The sequence below is a fragment of the Pleurodeles waltl genome, chromosome 11 (genome assembly GCF_031143425.1).
Source record: "Pleurodeles waltl isolate 20211129_DDA chromosome 11, aPleWal1.hap1.20221129, whole genome shotgun sequence".
Taxonomy (NCBI): domain Eukaryota; kingdom Metazoa; phylum Chordata; class Amphibia; order Caudata; family Salamandridae; genus Pleurodeles; species Pleurodeles waltl.
This window is the reverse complement of record NC_090450.1, coordinates 826,544,952-826,564,785: the sequence shown is the minus strand read 5'-3', so window position 1 is coordinate 826,564,785 and position 19,834 is coordinate 826,544,952. Positions and strand designations below refer to the sequence as shown.

The following is a 19,834-nucleotide window of genomic DNA, read 5'->3' as shown; positions in this document are numbered from 1 at the left end:
GCCAGCATCCTCCTCATCATCATCCTCAGGCATGTCTGGGTCCGGTTCAAGGAGGGGAATGTTCCTTTGTACACAAATATTGTGTAATATGGCACAAGTGAGTATGATTTTGCAGACCATCTCTGGGGAGTATAGTAGGCTTCCGCCAGTGATGTCAAGGCAGTGGAACCTTGACTTTAGGATCCCAAAGGTCCTCTCCACAATGCTGCGGGTCCTCTTGTGGGCGTCATTATATGCCCGCTCAGCAGCAGTATTTGGGTTCCCATATGGTGTCATTAGCCAAGGCTGGATGCCATACCCCTGATCAGCTGAAAGAGAAACACAGAATGGTATCAATTAGATGTAGGAGGCACTGTTGTACGTATCTTTGATGGCAGTAGTTGTGTTGTGTTGTCTGTGACTATTTTGTGTACTAATGTGACAACCTATGGTTGTTGGTGGAAACTTTGGCATTGTTTTTTTTCCTTGGCTGAGCAAGTGTTTGTTGTCTAACTGTTTGTCAGCAGGATGTATTGGTTTCTCAAGTACAGTGTGCCCTCCCTTGCATTGTGACTTGTGACACAGGTGTCCGTGTGTCCTCACTGGGGGTGTGATGATAGTTCCATGCAGAGTTGAAACATGAAAGGGTATTAGAAACGTTCATATGAACATAGCCAGGCCATCCCATCCCTTAAAAGTTATGCATTGTATTAGTGTACAGGTTATTGTGAGACTTCCAATTTGCAAGGTGACATTTAGGCAACCACAGTCATGAATGTCTTCACACTAAGCTGTGGAGTAAATTCAAATGTGTGAGAGGTTCAATGGTGACTTGTGACACATGGCTAGTGATGTGAGTACCTCAGTGTGTTCCTGTCTAGGTGTTGCTATTGTGGTGTATGGGTTGTTTATCCTAGAGGGTTTCTGTGCAGTGACTATATAAGTAGATTTTTGTCCTTACCAACAAGTAGTCCATTGCCATACCGTCCATCCTGGAAGTGTTGGTTGATGGTGCAGTGACGGAAGATGAATGCGTCATGTACACTCCCAGGATATTTAGCCACAATGTTGCTGATCAGTCCTTGGTGATCGACTATGGCCTGCACGTTGATGGAATGTGTGTGCTTCCTGTTGCGGTAGAGGTGTTCACTCGCAGCAGGTGGCACAAGGCGTACGTGTGTGCAGTCGATTGCACCAAGGACGTGCGGAAAGCCACTGATGGCGTAGAACCCCTGTTTTGTTTCCTGCTGCTTCTGCACTGTGTTAGGGAAGCAGATGTGGCGGGGTGTCAGTCCAATGATGGCATCCAGTACTTTAGGCAGGAATGCGGAGAAAGATGGTTGTGAGATTCCACCAACCAGGGCACCAGTTGTCTGAAACGAGCCACTTGCCAGCAGGTGAAGTACGGCAAGCAGCTTTGTTTCGGTTGGGATAGTGCGTGGAGTCACTAAAGTGGGGGCCAATTGCTGTTCAATATTTGTCAGCAGCTGCTGAATGGCCTGCCAGTTCAACCGGTACCTCTGGATGATATCTCGTTCCCTGAGGCCATGCAGAGTTGTTCGTGGGCGGAATATCCTCTCCTGCCTTCTGCGCTGTCTTTGGGGTCCCTGCTGTTGTTGTTGTGGCTGCTGTTGTTGCTGCAGGGCTCTGCGTCTACGTGCACGTTGAAGAAAAAGCACCTCCATGTCTCCCTGTTGCTGCTCTGCTGCTCTGCTGCTCTGTTGTTTGTTCTGTGTGTTCTGATTAAGTACAGGTGTGTTTGCCCCATTTTAACGCCTGCCCTGACCCAGGCGTTAAAATTTCACGCTATTCGTGCTTTGCGCCATTTTTTTGCGCCGCCTGCCGCGCGGGAGTGATTTTTGCCCTGGAGCATAAATACCACGCACCGCTATGTGCGTCTGTTTTTGGACGGGAACGCCTACCCTGCATGTCATTAACGCAGGGCGGGGTGCCGCTTCCAAAAACTGGCGCACATAGCGCCATTTTCCTGGTGCGCCGGATCGGGCATCAGGGTTTAAATATGGGGCAACGTTTGCGCTGAAAGTGCGTCAACATTTTTGACGCACATTCGGCGCAAACGGAGTATAAATATGCCCCCAAGTATTTTATTGTTCCACTTTTATTTCTTTTGACATTTCTTTTGTGCTCCCTTTGAGGCTCGTAGCTGTCTGTGTTTTATTGCAGCATTCCATATATCCCACCTCCTCCCATGTAGCTGATAATTGTTTTGGCATTACCCAGTGCTGGTCTCTACCCTGCTCCTAAAAAAAAGTAATTTTACTAATAAACTTATTTTGCTAAATAGAGGACTCCTAAAATAAGCTTATTTTACTAAATAAAAATACCTTATGCCCTCGCATCGCGGTGAGTCTCTCTCTCTCTCTCTCTTGCTCTCTCTCCAGGGCCCATCCCTGCCAGCACTCACGACATCGCACACATGCCAGTGCTTATCTTTGTTGGGGGCGACAAATCTTCTCAGGCTGCATGCTAACTTCCTTAGAGCTTTTTGTTTTTGCTCGTGGGCACTTTTATCAAAAGATGACTACTTGTTTGAAATGTGCGAAACCTATTGCATTGCAAATGCTTGTTTTCTACTTGCTCGTACGGCTTTACCATTTTGTGCAGTTCTTTTCCGCTCTGATTTATACGGAGCCAGGACTACATGAATAAAAAATTGCCATGCCTAACAATTACCTATTTGAACATTTTAAATCCTGTGTCTGGCTTCAAACTTGCTAAAAGTCCCATCCGTCGAGAGTAGATTTTTTTATTTATTTCTTTCTAATTCACAAATTAGACAATTTGATCTTTGTTGGGGGGTCTTGATTGAGGGTGGGGTTAGCCAGATAAGGGGGCCTGCACTGTGCAGACAGAGTAATGGGTGCAGCCTGGCGACAGTTGTGACTGCAGCTTCACACTCACCACGAGTCTGGTGGCTACAAAGTTCAAAGAGAGTCCTGTTATTAAAACTAGAGAATGCATTGGATTGTGAAATATGTGAGCTGTCATTTGTTTCACCCACGATGCTCTTGTTTAAGCAGCTATGATACTTTATTGGTTAAACTGTATATTGATGTGTAGACTTTGCTTATTATGTATGTACAGCAACTAGCCAGAGATTACGTTTGCGGAAAATTGCATGCTAGAGAACATACATGTACACCGAAAGCCCTTTAACTTTTGGATGTAGTTATTACCTCTAATTTTTGTGAGATATGTTGATAAAATTAGAGAAAATGAAGTAAGTGTATTAGAAATATGTTGTATGGCTGTGAAGCCCTCCAGAAGAATGCTGTTAGCGAGGACACGTCAGTGTCACAGGTCAGTATCATCAGAGAGTTAATGCGGCTGCTATAGAGCTATGTGAGAGTCAAGGGTTTGTAATTTATGTAAGATAGCTCAGTGGGTTCACAAGCTTTTGTTACAGAGATCTGCGTGTTACTGGCAGGGTCGTAAGTTATGAGCCATGTAAAATGGTGGAGTTAGTAAGGTCTCGGTTTCAAAAAAGAAATCTCCATTTATGCTAAGCGGTATGAATTTAAAAGGCAGGAGTTTTTTTAACTCCAACTTTCATTACTATAAAGTTGATAAAGTGGTTTCTAAAGGATAGTACTAATCACTTATTATGTGGTTACGAAGTCAATGCAGTGTGTATCATATTCTATATAACTGATTATCATTAGTGTACATTGCATACAGAGGTCCACATATCAGATTTCGACCCAGATCCTGAGAAACTTCTAGCAAGATTACATGGAAGTCGTTTTATTGTTTCACTGCATGAACAGCTCGGTGTAGAGGCCAAGTTAGAGGTCCAGGCTGTGCTGCATTTGCCCTCCAAATGTTCTCTGCTATCTAATTACTTCCACAAAAGGAATTTACATGATCCTTGATGTGAGGCATTTTGTGGTGGAAAAAGCCCTCTGGTAAGCTTGCTCTTCACATCGTAGCATACTGACTGACTGTGCATTGCCACGGCAATGGGTGTCAATTCATCAACTTAATAGGGGCAGCGGAAGTGACATCACATGCTGTTTGATCACCTAGGTGACATCACAGGAAGGGACTCTGTAAGACCTCTGATTTAGTGACATCCCAGGAAGAGAGATTATACAACCTTTGACCCCACCGGAAGTGACATCACATGGACTTTGGTCTAGAGTAATCACAGAAAGCAAGGCATGTGAGCTTTGGCAAGTTACATCTTACAAAGGTTTTTGGAAAATCACAACCAGATACAAATTAAATACTCTATAAAAATCATGTGATAATCCTATTGAAAATTTTGCCACATAGATTGTCGATCTCAGACAGTATCTTCATATGCAGGGTTGAGATAATGTTGCATCCATTAAGAAACTTTTAGTGTACAACAATGAAGAATATACTGACGAAGGAAATTAAAAAAAAAAAATCTTAGTTTTTCACTCTTTTCTTTTGCTATTTTTTATATATCTACCCTTTCCAATTCCTACACTGCTGAATATTCTTATCTACCCTCACCAACGTTTAATCCCTCACATCTAACCTTTACTATGACTCTATTACCATCTCTTCAATCCTCCCAGTTGATTCTTACACCTTTTTAATATACTGACTACTTTAAGCTTTCTCCACCCATCACTCTTTTCATCTTTCCCTCTGTGTTGTTCTTTCCTTGGCACACCACTGTCCAGGCCAACCTTTCTCCTTTCTCTCCCCACCCCTCCAGTAATGCTCAGTAATTTCGCCTTTCGTAAACGTCCATCTCTGCCCCCACTTTCTCGTCTTCAACTTCCTCCATCGCCAAATGATCCCAACGTTAGCTTTCCTTCCACCCACACTCCTTTTTTTGTGACCAAACTACACTTCTCTCTTACTTACCCTTTGACAAATCCCCAGTGATCCAGAACCACCCACCTTAAAAACTCCAAAACAGCTGTTCTAACCTCTTCTCCTGTCACTGGTCTCGCATTACCTTTCCCTGCCATCCCCTCTCACACCTTCCATTGCCACTTCCACTTTTCTGCAATTCCGCACCCACCAGTTAATTTGCTGAGCAGTGCGATGGGTTGATGAATTGGTAGATAAGACTCCTAAACCGTCCCCACTAACAAAACGCTTAAAAAAAGCTAGAAAGTGCAGAACAAACAAGAAAAGAAGAGCAGAGGACATGCCATTTCAAAGATTTAAGGTACATGGAGCTTCATGTGGTGTCACAATGCCAGGCCAACAAGGCCAGCAATGAACACTGACACAAAACTGGATTTAGAAGGAATTAGTCAAAAAGAGTAAACACTATCTCATGGCCATAAAACAATGATTTCCATTCCAGTCTACCTTCCAGATTAGTTTTCAGACGGAATGGCCTTTTAGTTAGAAATAACAAGCACAATTTGAGGAAATGAGGAACCAGTTAGATTTGGTGGCCCCTAAAGGCCTTTGCAGGTGGGGTTATGTGCACTTCGAGTGGCTCTGAGAGATTAGAGCTCACAGGGTTCAAGCTTACAGTTTGGCAGTTGCTCTGCTGCAAGGCGCGCCAAAATACCAAATGAGTTAATTAGGGTTACCACATGCTGTAGACCAAAACACAAAAACAACCATGAGACTTAAGCATCCTAATAAGCACTAGGGATCAAATATAGGGAAAGAGGGACTACATATGGAAGACAAAAAGTTGCATCTGCCCAGTAAGACACGAATACTGGCAAAAGATGAATAGGCTATGTGTGGGTTGGAGTCTTTAAAGAATGCATCTTTGGCATTTAAAGATTAAATGTACTTCTTCACACACTGCATCAAATAAGGAAAACAAGCAAAGGCCCTGAGTTATACTTTTTGGTGCAAAACTGCACTAACACAAGTTTGCACCAAAAGGTTTAGCAGAGGCTTGCACCATTTCTGTGCACCAGCCGGGCACCATATTTATGGAATGGTGCAAGCTGGCGCAAACGGTAGGCTAGCGTAAAAAAAATGACGTTAGTCGGGTAGGGCTGGTGGTATGGAAGAAGGGAGTTCTGCACCAACAAATGACGTCAGGCAGGTTAGAGTAAAATAAAAATGACTCTAACTTGCCTAGAGTCATTTTCTGACGCAAAACCATCCATACCACATGACTCCTGTCATGCCCACCAACCCAATCGCCAGCACAAGGGACCAGGGTCCCATGGGCATGGCCACTGCACCCAGAGCCATGTGGGGGGGGCATTTCAGGGCCCCCAATGGCACTTTAAAAAATAAAATAAAATACTTACCTGTACTTACCTATACTTACCTGGGATGGGGTCCCAGCGGTCCTTCTGGTGTGGGTGGGGGTCTCCCTGGGGCCTGGGGAGGGCACCTGTGGGCTTATTCCATGTTCTTCCACCATGGAAATAGGCCCACAAGTCCCCTAATGTCTGCCCTGAACCAGGAGTTAAAAAATGGTGCAAAGCTAGCTTTGCACCATTTTTTGACCCCTCCTCCCTCCTGTGCATGATTTTAGCAGGGGGGGGGATATAATTATGGTGCTAAGTCCATAGAGTCATTTTTTGAACAGGAACACCTTCTTTGCATCTCATTGACACAAAGTAGGTTTCCACGTCCAAACAAATGACTTTAAGTCCATAAATTTGGAGCTAGACGGGTCTAGCGCCTTAGTATAAATATGGAGTTAGTTTTGCACTGAATTTGGGTTAAAAAACTGACGCAAATTCGGCAAAAAACAAGTATAAATATGCCCCAAAATGTCTCTTCTGAGGCTCTCCATTGAAAATCACAAACTTCCAAAAATGAATAAAATTATGAACATTCCTAATGCAAATATACCTCAGTAAAAACTGAAAATGTAGAAAAGGCTGCAAAATACCAAGGTACATATGATGAGAGTATGATAATGGAAAAACTGCAGCTATGTAGGAAGACCATATTTCAAAGCCTTTATTAGTTATCAGAGCCGCATACAATAGGGCAGGGGGTCTTCAAACTGGGGGGCAGGCCCCCCTAATGGGGCCTCAAGTGATCCCAGGGCGGGTGCCAGGCTATGGCCAAAAGAGGCATTACACAGACAATAGTGTTTTGTTTTAAGCAGAAACATGTTATTGCATTTTTAAAAAGGTAACAGTACTTAACTGCAATGTTTAAATACATCTAGACATATTTAAACATTGCCATCTTTATAAAATATTTGTGAAAAATTCTGAGGGGGGGCAATGATTTTTATTTTTCAACTGGGGGGTCGTAGCATTAAAACGTTTGGAGACCACTGCATAGGGACAAGTACTAGGGCATGAGCATGTTTGCACTCATTACCTAAATGATCAGTTTGTGTATAGTGGCAAACACTCTGGGGAGCCTGATTCTGTGCAGTGTCGGGAGGCATCACAACTTGCCGGGGGCCACCCCCTTGGTAAAGAAGGGAAGCTAGGTTTAGCACTCAGCTCTCCTTGTTTAAATCAACTGCCTGATCTCAAGACCAAACCACTTCTCTTAACTGAATATCTATAATACAAGGGTTCCAGTCATTCACCTGCCAGCCAAATAGTAAACAATCTGTGCTGTTTTGCGTAAATTTACAGCAATGAGGCTGAATGAATGTCCTACCATGGTTTCTTCTCCCCAATCCAACTTCCAAACTCGGGGAGTCTGTTTACCAAGTCATAGGGTTTACTTTCACAGGCTGACCCTCAGGACTTATGTGACTCTGAACAAGTAAGCAATGACCTACTGGTCCAAGCGTTTTGTCCAGTCTCCGAATGGACAGAATAGTGGCATCTTACCCTTTCCCTGCCTCTTTTTGATTGGGCCTCTCTCAGTGCTTCAAAGATGCCTGGTACCTTTTACTGCCCTGCACTCCACCGTCATAGAGGAAGAGAAGACAGCTCTGCCTCTGATGTCTTTGCCTGGGATGATTCATATGTGAAAGAAAGGACTGACTGTTGCAGGAAAGCCGAGTTCTACTTTCCATTTTCTCTTCCCTCCTCTACAACACTGTTTAACTGGTTTTCTCCCTGTTGCACCTCTAGTGACAATCTGTATCATGACTCCTTTCCGCAGGTATGTCCGGGACTGAGTACCCGCACCTCTTCCAGGTGAAGGGGAGAGTACCAGCACTTCTCAGGATCAAACAGGTACTCTAGACAGTGAGTATCAGCAATTCTATATTATGGAGTCATTGATGATATTATATTGAAAGCCTTGGAGGAAATGCAAATTAAGTTATCACACACATTTTATGCTAGGCTAGAAGCAAGAGGTCACAAGCAAAGTGCCAGGTGTTGCAACTGATTGCCTAGGGGTTGCAGTTGCCACCCATTCCCACCATCAATTGATGACCATGGGCAGTATCTTGGTATCTGCAGTGCAGACCAGTGGAACAATTCACCCAGGCTGGCCATTTCCCCAAGAAAGCTGATGTAACCCGAACTCCCCTGGTTCCCCCTCTATTCCAGCAATTAAACACCCTTCCCAGCCAGAAAAATATGATTGAATTTTAACAGGTGGATGATCTATAAAACAGTGAATGCACATACCTAATGATGCACTCATAGCTCTCACCCTTCAAAAGAGCTAAATGCCTACAGTAGACCCCAGATGGAATCACCTGCTCTCAAAACCTTCCTGGCCTATAAAATGTTTAATCTCCACTGATTTCAAACTTACGTTCCACAATTATTCAATCACTCCACCCTTGGAGGCTCAAATGTTTGAGAGGTATATATGTCTGCAAAAGAGAAAATGGGCAGGTGTTGCACCTTGTACAAATCACTGCAACTAAATGGTAAGCAAAAGATTCCCAGAGTCATACTGACACCACAGAGAAGTGAAAGAGATTCACCTTAAAATATCGAACACGTGACACTTCACACGAAATTATTCACAAGAGGCCCGTGTTTCTAAGGGCCACTGTGCATGGCAGGGAGGGAGCCAATCACACCCTCCAGTTTAGAAACTAAGCAGCCACCAGCTCACAAGCTTTCATGTCACGTGACTGTGAAAACCACATGGACATAAGGTTGCAACTTAGGTAGCATTTTACAAGGTTAGTCCGTATTTTTGTGTCATACCAGTTAAAAAGTGAAAAACTGTAAAATCCGATGTATTTTCCACTTTGAAATATAAACCTAAAACAACTAATACATGAAGAAATCTTTACAAGTATTCGAGAGAGGTCTAAATCATTTGTTAATGGTTGTTAATGCAAACAGACGCATAATTGGCATGCTATTAAAGAATACTGAAAATTGTACTCAAATTCTTATTCACGTATCAGTTTTTGTCTCTTTCAGAAGAACATAACGTAAACAAATGTCCGGTATTTTTTCTGGGAAAGGTGGCAATCCTACATGGATCTGTAGGCCCTGGAAGGCACACAGTTTGTTTGCTTACCGAGCAGCAAGTTGCAAGAACTCAAATTGGTCCTTGTCAAATGTGAAACTGCTTCGTCACTCATCCTCATCCCAGTTAATACACATGAGGAGATTCCACCTCATGATATGCTGAAAATGAAAGCCCGCCCACCCGGCTGGGCACCAAAAGGAAACTTACATTATCAGCATCCTCCTGGATTTTCACAGTCTCCTACTGAGAAGAAAACTTCAAGAGCAGCTGAGGGTCTTGGATCAGGTCTTTATTATTAGGTCGAGCGCGCAAACGCTCTGGCCTGTTGTAATCTATCTGTGGGCTTTTAGCCACGCCCACCGCACGTCCATCACTATCACTCGTTTGCGGGCTTGCCTTTAAAAAATCCTTTGTTATCATTGGTAAATGCTTTATGTTTATCCCTCCTTGGGGCAGTTTTGTTACTGCCTTGGCCATCGACTCTGTTACATTGGTAACACAATTGTCGATACATTTGACTGCGAGTGAACATCTTTTTCCTTTTGTGTCTCTCCTTTGCGCTCATGACGACCGTGGCGCTTTGAATCGGCTTGCTTATGTCAACTGTTTTACTTTTAATTTTCAATTTATGTGCAAGAAAAGTCCAGGTTGAAATTTACAATGCTAATAGCTCTAACTCGAGCAAACGCGAAAACCATTGCATTGCAAATGCTTGTTTGTTTTTCTCTTCCTCCGTCGTTCTCATATGTGTCTTTTGCTTGCAGTAAATGCCTGATTCAGAAAAATAAGTGCCGGCCCTCAAAAACAAGTGCCAGTGCCCCTCCCCCAGAAACCAATGGCTGAAAATAAGCACTAATTGTGGGTGGGATGAGAGAACTATTAAAATGGTTCAGAAACGCATTCACCCTTTTGACCATTTAGCTGTGAACCCATGAGACCCTAAGCAAGGACACTCTTGCATTGAAGCACATGTTTGAAGGGAGGGCAATGAACGTTCTGAAAAGCGTCTGCAAGTTTTTGAAGGATGCATAACCAAAGAAGTCAATTTTAGCACTTCCTCCATTTGAAGCTCATGTGCGGTGTCAGCCTTTGAGTTGCACAGAACTATTTCCAAAAAGGTATTTTGAAATTTAACGCAGTGGTCCATACCTGCACCTGCACACCTGTACTGCGAATTAAACAAGCCTTATCATATGACCTTTCGAAGGTGCAGAAAATTGACAAAAGGATATAGAAAATGGTTTGGTGCCCATCTCAAATTGTGTTCATGTATGTCCGCAATAAAAACACGTCCATGGGTCGACCCCGCAAGCAACTTCTCCTGTTCCTCCAATGGTTCTAGTTTCATACCCTCTCCCCCTCGTTCAGATAAGGGTTGGATAAATGAGGTGGAAGCCTGCAAATGAGAGGGTCGACCACACTTTCCCCGGTATGATAACAGGCACACAACTCCTAACTTTACAGACCATAAAGCCACATAAAGAGTTTTATAGTCAACAGAGAGTTTGAAACTCCACCTCGAATATAAAACTGACATTTTCTTGTTTCCATCATCAATAAGGTGTGTAGATTTTTTTTTCAAGAATTGAAGCACAGCTGGATCTAATTCCTAAAGATGACTTGAAAATATGGTATTTTTTTTTAGCAAAGGTCCTTCTTAAGACTTGCGCTTTCATGCTTCTAGATGGGAAACTTCAAGACCCGCAGGTTTAGTGTTCTCTCGCTGAATACCCCCTTTCAGCACCTCTTCCCCCATGATATGGGGCCATAGACAGTCAGGAGAAAATTACAGTTTATCTTTTTCAAAATATCGTGTCACTCCTGATACTGTCATGTGCCCATCATTACTGCTTTGTTTATGTGGTGGCCACCTACACAATGAGTTGTCACGGTTAGTGGAAAAGTCAAGCCCCTAGAAGGTGAGAGGAGCGCTCTGCATTTAGTAGTCAGAGATGCGGAGGCTTGCTGACAGAGCACAGTGCTACGTCTCCACAGCACTATAACTCTGATCTTTTCTGGATACGTCTTCTGTAGATGTTTTAGCCATTTGTATTTGCTCCATTTCGATTGCATGATTCATTCTTTCCATCGTGCACACTGGCAAGATGTGGATATTACCCTGCAGCACCTAGAGGATAGCTATGGCAAGAACTGGTTGGCTTTGTCCTGAAGAAGACCCAAGTGATGTCATGATTCAGGGTTTAAAACCCCATCAACAAATTCAACAAATGGGCAGTACTACTGTAATCATCACTTGGTATTGGACAGGTACCCTTGCCTATCCTCCATGCCCTGTATCCCTACACTCATTCATATATTGCATTTAATATATCTGTTTTATCTGCCTTATCGCATGCTTTCATTTGATCACTGCACCATCACCATTAACCTACACATTGCAGATGCAGTGTTCAAACATACGTTGTATTTATCAATATTGAAACATACAGTTTGTCTACTTTTTCTGTGGTTTTCATTTCAACATCGGCATTATTGAAAAAAAGCATTTCTTGTTGGCATTTCTATATCTGAAAGTGAAACTAAGCATTCTGTTTAAAGACTTCTTAAATAACTTGGTATTGTTTACAATGAATTTAGTATGTGTTAAGAATATTATCCTTCAGGACCATTAGTTTATATATATACGAGAGCAAAATCATTCATGTGGACACACGCCAAACGAGTTTCTGCATCTTTGCATCCACTGGAAGTGCCCTTCGCAAGCAGTGGGCAGCTGAAAATAAAACTGTAACAGCATTCATCTCCACTGAGGCACAAGAGACTGTAAAATGCACCATCTTGGTCTCCATTTAAAAAAAGTCTTGAAAATGAATGGGCTCTGGGAGAACACCCAAACCCCCCTTTTGAAAGAGTTGAGCTTGCGTTGTTTGTGGAGCTGACACACCACCAAGTTCATTTCACCAGTTGAAAGTAGTTTTCAAAAAATATTTTTGGAAGAGACAGAATGTGCATCATTTTCGCTAAGCATGCATAGCTTCCAAAATTAGACAAATTACAAGCACAAGCAATACCTTAAGTTTTTCCCATTTCCCATTCTCTCTTTTGGAATGTCTGTCTAGCCAGAGAAGAAAATGTATATGAGGAGGAGAGGACGAACAAGGTTTGGGAAGATAATTAAGGCACCCAATGAATAGTGAAAATCGTGAAAACAGGGGTTTGACTTTCAGTGCTACAACAAAAATGACCATTGTAAAGGGTGGTTTGATTGTAACTGGGAATGTGCGCTTTTCCTTCCCTCCTTGTCTGTTAGTCATGTGCCTAAAGCTGGCTGCGCAGGAAGAACTGTTACATCTGTCATGCGGAAGACCACTAAATGCTCCAGACTTCTTCCTCATTCCCTCTGTAATGCCTGTTAATTTGTTCTCTTGGCCTCTCTTTTCTATCTCTAATGTCCCTTTTACCTGTTCTCAGTGCTTAAAGGTGACCCTATTGTTGCTTAAATAGCTATACAAATAAGCAACTTAACATAGCTGAAAACGGCTGCAGCCAACAACCATGTATTGATTCTCTCTTATTCTCCACCTTGGCCTCTCACTTTCGGTTTTGAAATGTCTCTTTGGATCTTTCTCTCTGGGTCTCTCAGGCCGTCTCTCTGTACTCTCTGTAGGCTTCCATCTTGATCTCTCATCCACTCCTTGGTGGCCTGTACACAACAGCAGACTGGACAACAAAGATTCGATTTGTAGAAGATACCAAGAAGGAACATATAATCTCCACCAAAGCCTTTGATTCCCCCTCATTCTCTTTTCACACATTCTCATTCCCACATTTCTCATAACCTCATTCTTTCTTCATCATATCTAAAACACAGTGCATCATCCCCTTTTCCTTCTCTGCTCAATCTTGCCTCCTCTGCTCTTCATCCTTCTCCAAGTCCTTCTTCTGCCCTACATCCTACATCCATGTAAAGAATCTATACCGTCATCCATCTCCCTTAGCCATTCCTCTCCATATTTGTGTCTATTCCGGCATCCTGCCCCCAAAATCTACCACCACAAAGGCCACTTTCTTCCTCAGCCCTTTTTTGCTCTCATATGCCTCACTCCAATGTTCCTTCACCCTTCCGTCAGCACCTCTTCTCCTCATCTCACATCTTATGCCTTTCAATTTTCCTTTAATCTCTGCCACATTACCTCGCATCCTAAAATTACTGTCATGCCACCCTACACTCATTCTTCATAAGCAACCATCACCCAGGACACTGACGTTTCTGGATCATTTGCAATTTATTTCTTCAAATGTTTCTGGGAGAGCAGATCTTTCAAGGGAACTGTAAGTGCTTTTTTCATTTGACATACCCACTGTTCTTCTGCTGCTTTCTTCTTTTACATGTTAAAATAGATGAGACAGATACTGAAGAGTGCACATTTACCTCTAATAGGTCACCTGGTGCTGCTGACAGACACAGGTGGCAATTGTTACCCACCTCAATGGTGCTCATTGTATTAACCTCTGAAGAATGAAAGGCTGAGTGGGCCCAACATAATTAGAACTTACCACCATAGCACTAAACACAGATCTCTGGGGGGCAAATATTAACCCACAGAGCAACGAGAACCAGCTATTTTGGCCACTACCTGTTGTAATTTTCTGTTTTATTGCCCTGGGGTTAGTGCATTCAACTGGAATATGGAGCAGCTGCTTCAAAGCCAGCCACTTTGTGTTTCCCATTGCAGGTGGCATGCCGCGTGCACTTTGAAGAGGGGAGAGATCACCTTGCAGGTGGGTGCAGGGAGGGACTGCACCCACCTGCTGGGGAATGACTGGCAGGGGAGTTCATGGATGCCTTTGTCCCTCCAGAGAGCTGCCTTTAGGAGGGACACTGAAAATGCCCCACTTTTTTGTGGCGCACTTTCAGTGTGCCTCCTAAGGGCATTTTTCTATTTGCACCTGCCTCCCTAATACGGCGCGGGTACCGAGGCAAAGTCATTACATCATTTGAATGGGGCCTTGTCTCCATGCACATGGTGGAACACCCTCTCATGATAGTGCTGTTGCTACATGTGCGCCAGACCTCTCAGTATTACAGAAGGGGTGCACGAGTGTCTGTGGTCCCTTCTGTAATACCATTGTGCAGTGGGGACACACAAAGTGGGTGCACATGCCTGTTGTACATCTGGGGCAAAATGCATAATATGGCCCCGGTCGGTATCCCCAGACCAGCGCAGGGCAGCTGAAAGCCCCTACTACCACATGGTCTTCTCACCCCTTCACAGGACACGTCAAAATGTGCTTCCACTAGCCAGCCGAATGTCATTTGGTGCATGACAATGCACGAGACGTGATGTGTAAGAGGCACGCACTTTACCATCTTGTTAGTCTTTCTTGTCAAAGTACTCACATAATAAAGCGAGCCCTGACCCAGGAGACAATCAACCCACTTGCTCCATCAGAAAAAGAAAAACAAATAATGTCCAAAAAAAGATTTTTGGATTTCTGGCTCCCTCTCTTCGTATACACCCAGGAGTCATCAGACATCCTGATCAGTAGCCAATCTGGGAGAGGCCGAAATTGACCCTTGTGCAAGGGAAGGAATCCAAGAACTGTGACAGGGAATAGATGGACTCAGAGTAATTAAGATTACTGGTAAGAAATTAGGACATTTCTAAGGCTGCAGCCTTAGTTTATGTAAAACTGTTGTATCGCTATGCACTCCTAGCAGAAGAGATGATGTACGAAACAAAACACAGCCCACAGATGGGCATCAGGCACTGGCTTGTTGCCCAGTGCGTGAATATCTGCTCTGACAATCCGACCCGGAATACTACTGACAAATGTAACTGAAATCTAGAGAAAATCACTTGCACAACGCAGCCGCAGATCTTTCTTTCCTGCCATTTTTACAACTCAGAAATGTACTTTATGTGATGCAAACTTCAAACATGAATAAGTGTGCAGCACATCTGCTAAGTTTCCCAGGTCCATGCATGACTAGTTTATCTAGTTTAATTTTTCTCTTAAAAATCTGGGAGTATAATTTCAGAGGTCGCATTTAAGATTCTCCTGAAGACACTTCTCACTAAAGAGATTTAATTTGGGCTTGCTTTGTACAGTCTGAGGTTTCTCTTCTCATGCTTCTTGCTTCAGCTTAGTGCTGGGACTCTCCTGCTGAAGCAGCGTTTTCCCTCAATACATTTTAATCATTCATTCATTCATCATTCACTTGTAGTTTTATTTAATCCAGTATAAAACCAGCGCTACAAGGATTTAAGAAAACAGGACGTGATAGCTAGTCATGCGTGGACCTAGGAATCTTGGCAGGTAGGGTCTGGGACAAACAAGTTATTAAGTGGGAAAGTAAATCTTTGTGCAACATAGTATTCTCAATTACATAAAACACATACAGAGCTTCCTGAAACTCCCCCATCACATTTGGAGCTGAGTCAATAGTACAAGTTTTGCACAAAAAAAGTATCTTCAGGATTTTTTCCAGGGACGTTTTGCGAGTAAATGCAGGTTGTATTTATCCAGGTAAAAATTTTCGAATTTGGGAAAACATGTGGAAATGGGTGAACCAATACCGATTTCTAGAGTTATTGCATATATGGCGAGTCCTCAATGTTAATGGTGTAGTAATACCGCACACTGTAATTATCAAACTCCGGAGAATCGGTAATTAGATGCAGAATGATGTCCTCGGTTTTAACTTAAAATGTATAATAATTAAGGTTCCCAGTTTCCCATTTTTACTACAGACCGCAAACAATGTGTTTCCTGTCTGTATTTATTTTTTACAGCAGAAAAATACTGAAAATTGTGCTTTTTGTGAAAGACTCTCCATGCTGTCTTTCATGAATTTGACACAAAAACTGAGCAGCTATACAGGGAGTTACAAAACAACATCAGATTGCCTTAAATACAGGCATATGTTAACATATATTTGTAGTATAAAGCTAATATGCACCAATGGGTGTTTTGCTTTGGTGCATGTGGCTACTTAATTTGCTAAAACGTGACAGGCTTCCATTAATGAGTGTATGTCTAAGAGTTAAATAAATGTGGAAATATACCATTTTACAATGCCATTTATTCTCAAAACACAAAATAAATATGGATAAATACCAATAAGATGTCCAAAAAATCCAGACAGAAGTGTTAAAACAATAAATACCATAAAACCAGAAGCCCTAATAATAATTCAAAGCCCTCATGTTGCACAGGTCCATGTGTCAACAGTTCCGGTACCTGTGGTCCTGTTTGGTGCATGATAAGTGCTAAACTCCAAGTATCAGAATGCAAAGACAAAAATCTATCCGGATCAGGTACTCAAGCATGGACCAGGAACATTTGAGAGCTCTGGCAAAATTAAGGGGCATATTTAAGAAAAGTGGCATAGCACACAGTGCCCTGCCACTTTTCTTGCACCCCTTAGCGCTCCCCTAACCCTACCATGTGTGCACCGTCTTTAAAATACGGCGCACCATGGTGCTAGTTAAGGGAATAGTGTCAAAAAATGTTATGCTAGTCCGGAGCTTTGCAGGATTTTGACACTAGTCCGGAGCTTTGCAGTATTAGCAACAAAAATGTTGACACTAATCCTGGAAAGCTCATTGAGACCCATTGAAATCAATGGGTCGCCTCCTTTTAACGCCTGGTCTGAGCAGGGTTTAAAAGTGCTGATAAAAATGATGCAAAGAAATCTACTAGATTTCTTTGCACCATTTTTTTAGCCCCCCTATCAGCGCAAGCATAATGTAGCGTAAAGGGTTACAAAGTGGCGTAATACATGCATTGCACCACTTTGTATATATGGCGCGGGGATTTTGGCCTCATTCTACCACATTAGTGTAACAAAAATGACGCTAATGTGGCGCAAGGAGGCACTAGGGGCTCTTAAATATACCCCTAAATCTAGTCAAATTTCCTAAACAAATGTATATAAGAAAAATGCCACACTCCACAACTACATCATTCCTGAAGACTGATGCTTTAATAAGGTGTAGTTTTGTTTTTAGCTTCAAAGACTTTATTAGGTTGGACTTACCCTGCTCCGCTTCTCCGGCGTCTTCAGCAGCGGCTGTTTCTCCATTTCGCTCTCAGGCTCGTGCAGGGCTGCTCTCTGTAAGCGGTCGTGGATGTCCGGGTACACCATGGACTGCAGACCGTGAGACATCCCCGTGCCATCCCTTGCTTTTAAAACTCGAGCAGAGCTACAGTGAAGACAATGTACATCATTATGGGGCCTGCCACTTCCCTGCGGGTCGTCATATGAGGCCACGCGTTTTACAACACATTTAGCACGCTCTGTTTTCTCGGTTCAGAACAAAGCAGAACTCTGCGTTCGTCATGGGGCTTGAGCAAATGAATGTTGCAGTTCCTCGAAGAATCGGGACCTGGGGTTAGTCAGCTGTTCACCGGGATCTGATTTTAATAGAATCATACAACGAAGTAGAGGGGCTTCATAAATTATTTTTTGTATAAGTGGGAAGAGCAGGCACTGTTGACCTCCTTAGCGCTTTTGTTTTGTATATATTACGGGTACTGAATCTGATAGTACTGGAATGATTAGTTGAACATCAGTTACATTACACAAGGACACATTGTTTTTATTTTTTAGGCAAGGGAACGAGTAAATGATTTGCTCAGAATCACAGGATGGTGAGCCAACGCTGAGTCTCGAACTTGGTTTCCCCGCGAGTCGTTAGCTCCGGGCCTTAAACCACATTCTCTTCGCAACAGCCAGGTAAGGTGCTCAACGAGGCATCGGACCTGTGTGCGTTTTGTAGTTGTATCGCTCGACTTTTGCCCAAGCTCATTAAAGAGCCAGATTAGTTTACAGAGTTCAGGTTAAGGCACGAAGAGTTTGAGTGATTTGCTCAAACCGGCACTGGAACTTCGCGCCCCAGTGCCAAAGTTGGCAGCCCTGGCCTTTAAGCCAAATCTCCTTGCAGGGCATTTCTCAGTGGTCTGCCCTGCAAGTCAAGCCATCTCCAAGCTATAGATTCCAAAATGTATTACTGATCACATGAGACCCGTTTTTTTTCCCTTTCCATGCAGGGATTTTGCAGCAGCTGCTTTTTTTGGGGGTGGGGGAGGGAGGGTTAGGCTCTCTCCATATCAGAGGGAGCTGCCGCTGCCTCTTCAGTTTATCCCCAACACATGCTTCTCGCTCCTCTTATCACATTCCTGTGGACATATGTCCTTCTTTCTCCTTTCATGAACTACACTTGTGCGCATGATCTGTAATCCCCTATCTGTTGCACCTCATCTCTTTTCTGTATGTCTCCTTGTCCCCTTCTAGTCCACTTCACCTCATTTCTCCTCCTGTATCACAGCTTTCACCCCCCCGTGATCCCAACAGCAGCTACACAGTATCCACTTCCCCCTAGCATTGATTCACCCACTATCCTTGATTCTCTTAACCTCTTTTTAGGTGCCCTCTGGCTCCAGCCATGGTACCTTTCTCGTTTTATGTCTCCTAGCCTTCCCTGGAATCTTTGCTTAGCTCAGACGTTCTTTCCCAAACATCTGGGGGCATATTTATTAAACTTTCACGCAACGCAGGGCAGTAAGCAAAGATGGTGCACCATGTTGCATGAAAGGGAGAGCAGAAATGGTTCATATTTACAAAGATGTGCAGCATTTGTGCTCTCTCCTTGCACTGGCACACTGTGTGCAGCTTAACACCAACGCAGGCACCCTTGCACAACAGCGACACTTTGGTTAATGTTGTGATTGCAAATTTACTCATTGTCTAGAGCCTATTCCAAATTTGGCTTTACACCTTTTTATTGTTTAGATTAAAATTAGCTCCTGACGATTGTCAGAAACAGTCCCTCTTGTTAAGCATTTCAATATCGCCAAGGCAATTTAAGGATTTACTGCTTTGCTCATATGTATGCGCTAGATGAGTTTCAAATTTTTTCTCTTGCAAAGCACTTTGATGCCCTTGGGCTATGTATGTGCTATATAAAATCATGATTTTTTTTCTAAATAAAGTTAGTAATTTATACATTAATTAGAATTTGTTATTCACATTGCGTACACATGGGGGACGTAATATAGAATTTCAAGTCATTATAGTAATTCATAAGCAATATTCCTGATTCCCACTGTTTGAAAACACAAGAAAGACCTCCTGGGAATACTGCCTCATTATTAGGATTTTGATAGAAAGCATAGAGAGGGAAGCAAATTATGGGGCAGGTTTACTCAATTTTGATCTAGTAAAGCAGTCAAATTTGCTGTGCTGTGTTGCACAAGAGGGAAAACACAGCACATAGTCATATCCATTAAGAGTGGCCTGCTGCAGTCTCATATCCAGGTGTCAAATGGGCCATGGGGTGGGGGGGCAGCAGATCTGCATGCCAATGGCTGTGGGCTTCTTTGAACCCCCTGCTTTGGAATGCAGGTTGGGTGGGGTGTGTAAGCACCTCTCCCAGGGAAGGCTTTGTAGTTGCCAGTCTGAGACCAAAGGCTCTCATCCTAGGAGATCAAACTCTTGTCTGATGATGGCAAGCTGGCTAAAACTAGTCAGTCCCCATACAGGTAGTTGGTAGGTTTTCAGGCAGCACCTTTAAAGTGCCCTCTAGGTGCA

The 19,834-nt window shown here is 43.2% G+C and overlaps 1 protein-coding gene across 1 annotated transcript in view; it reads right to left on the bottom strand.

Moving 5' to 3' along the window:
- Window positions 1-17,564, bottom strand: part of LOC138266189 (solute carrier family 2, facilitated glucose transporter member 11-like) — a 307,604-nt gene extending 290,040 nt beyond the window's left edge. The window contains exon 1 of the mRNA XM_069214670.1: window positions 17,282-17,564. Coding sequence (XP_069070771.1) covers window positions 17,282-17,410 — 129 coding nt within the window. The 5' untranslated portion in view covers window positions 17,411-17,564. The remainder of the gene's footprint in view (window positions 1-17,281) is intronic.
- Window positions 17,565-19,834: the final 2,270 nt, after the last annotated feature.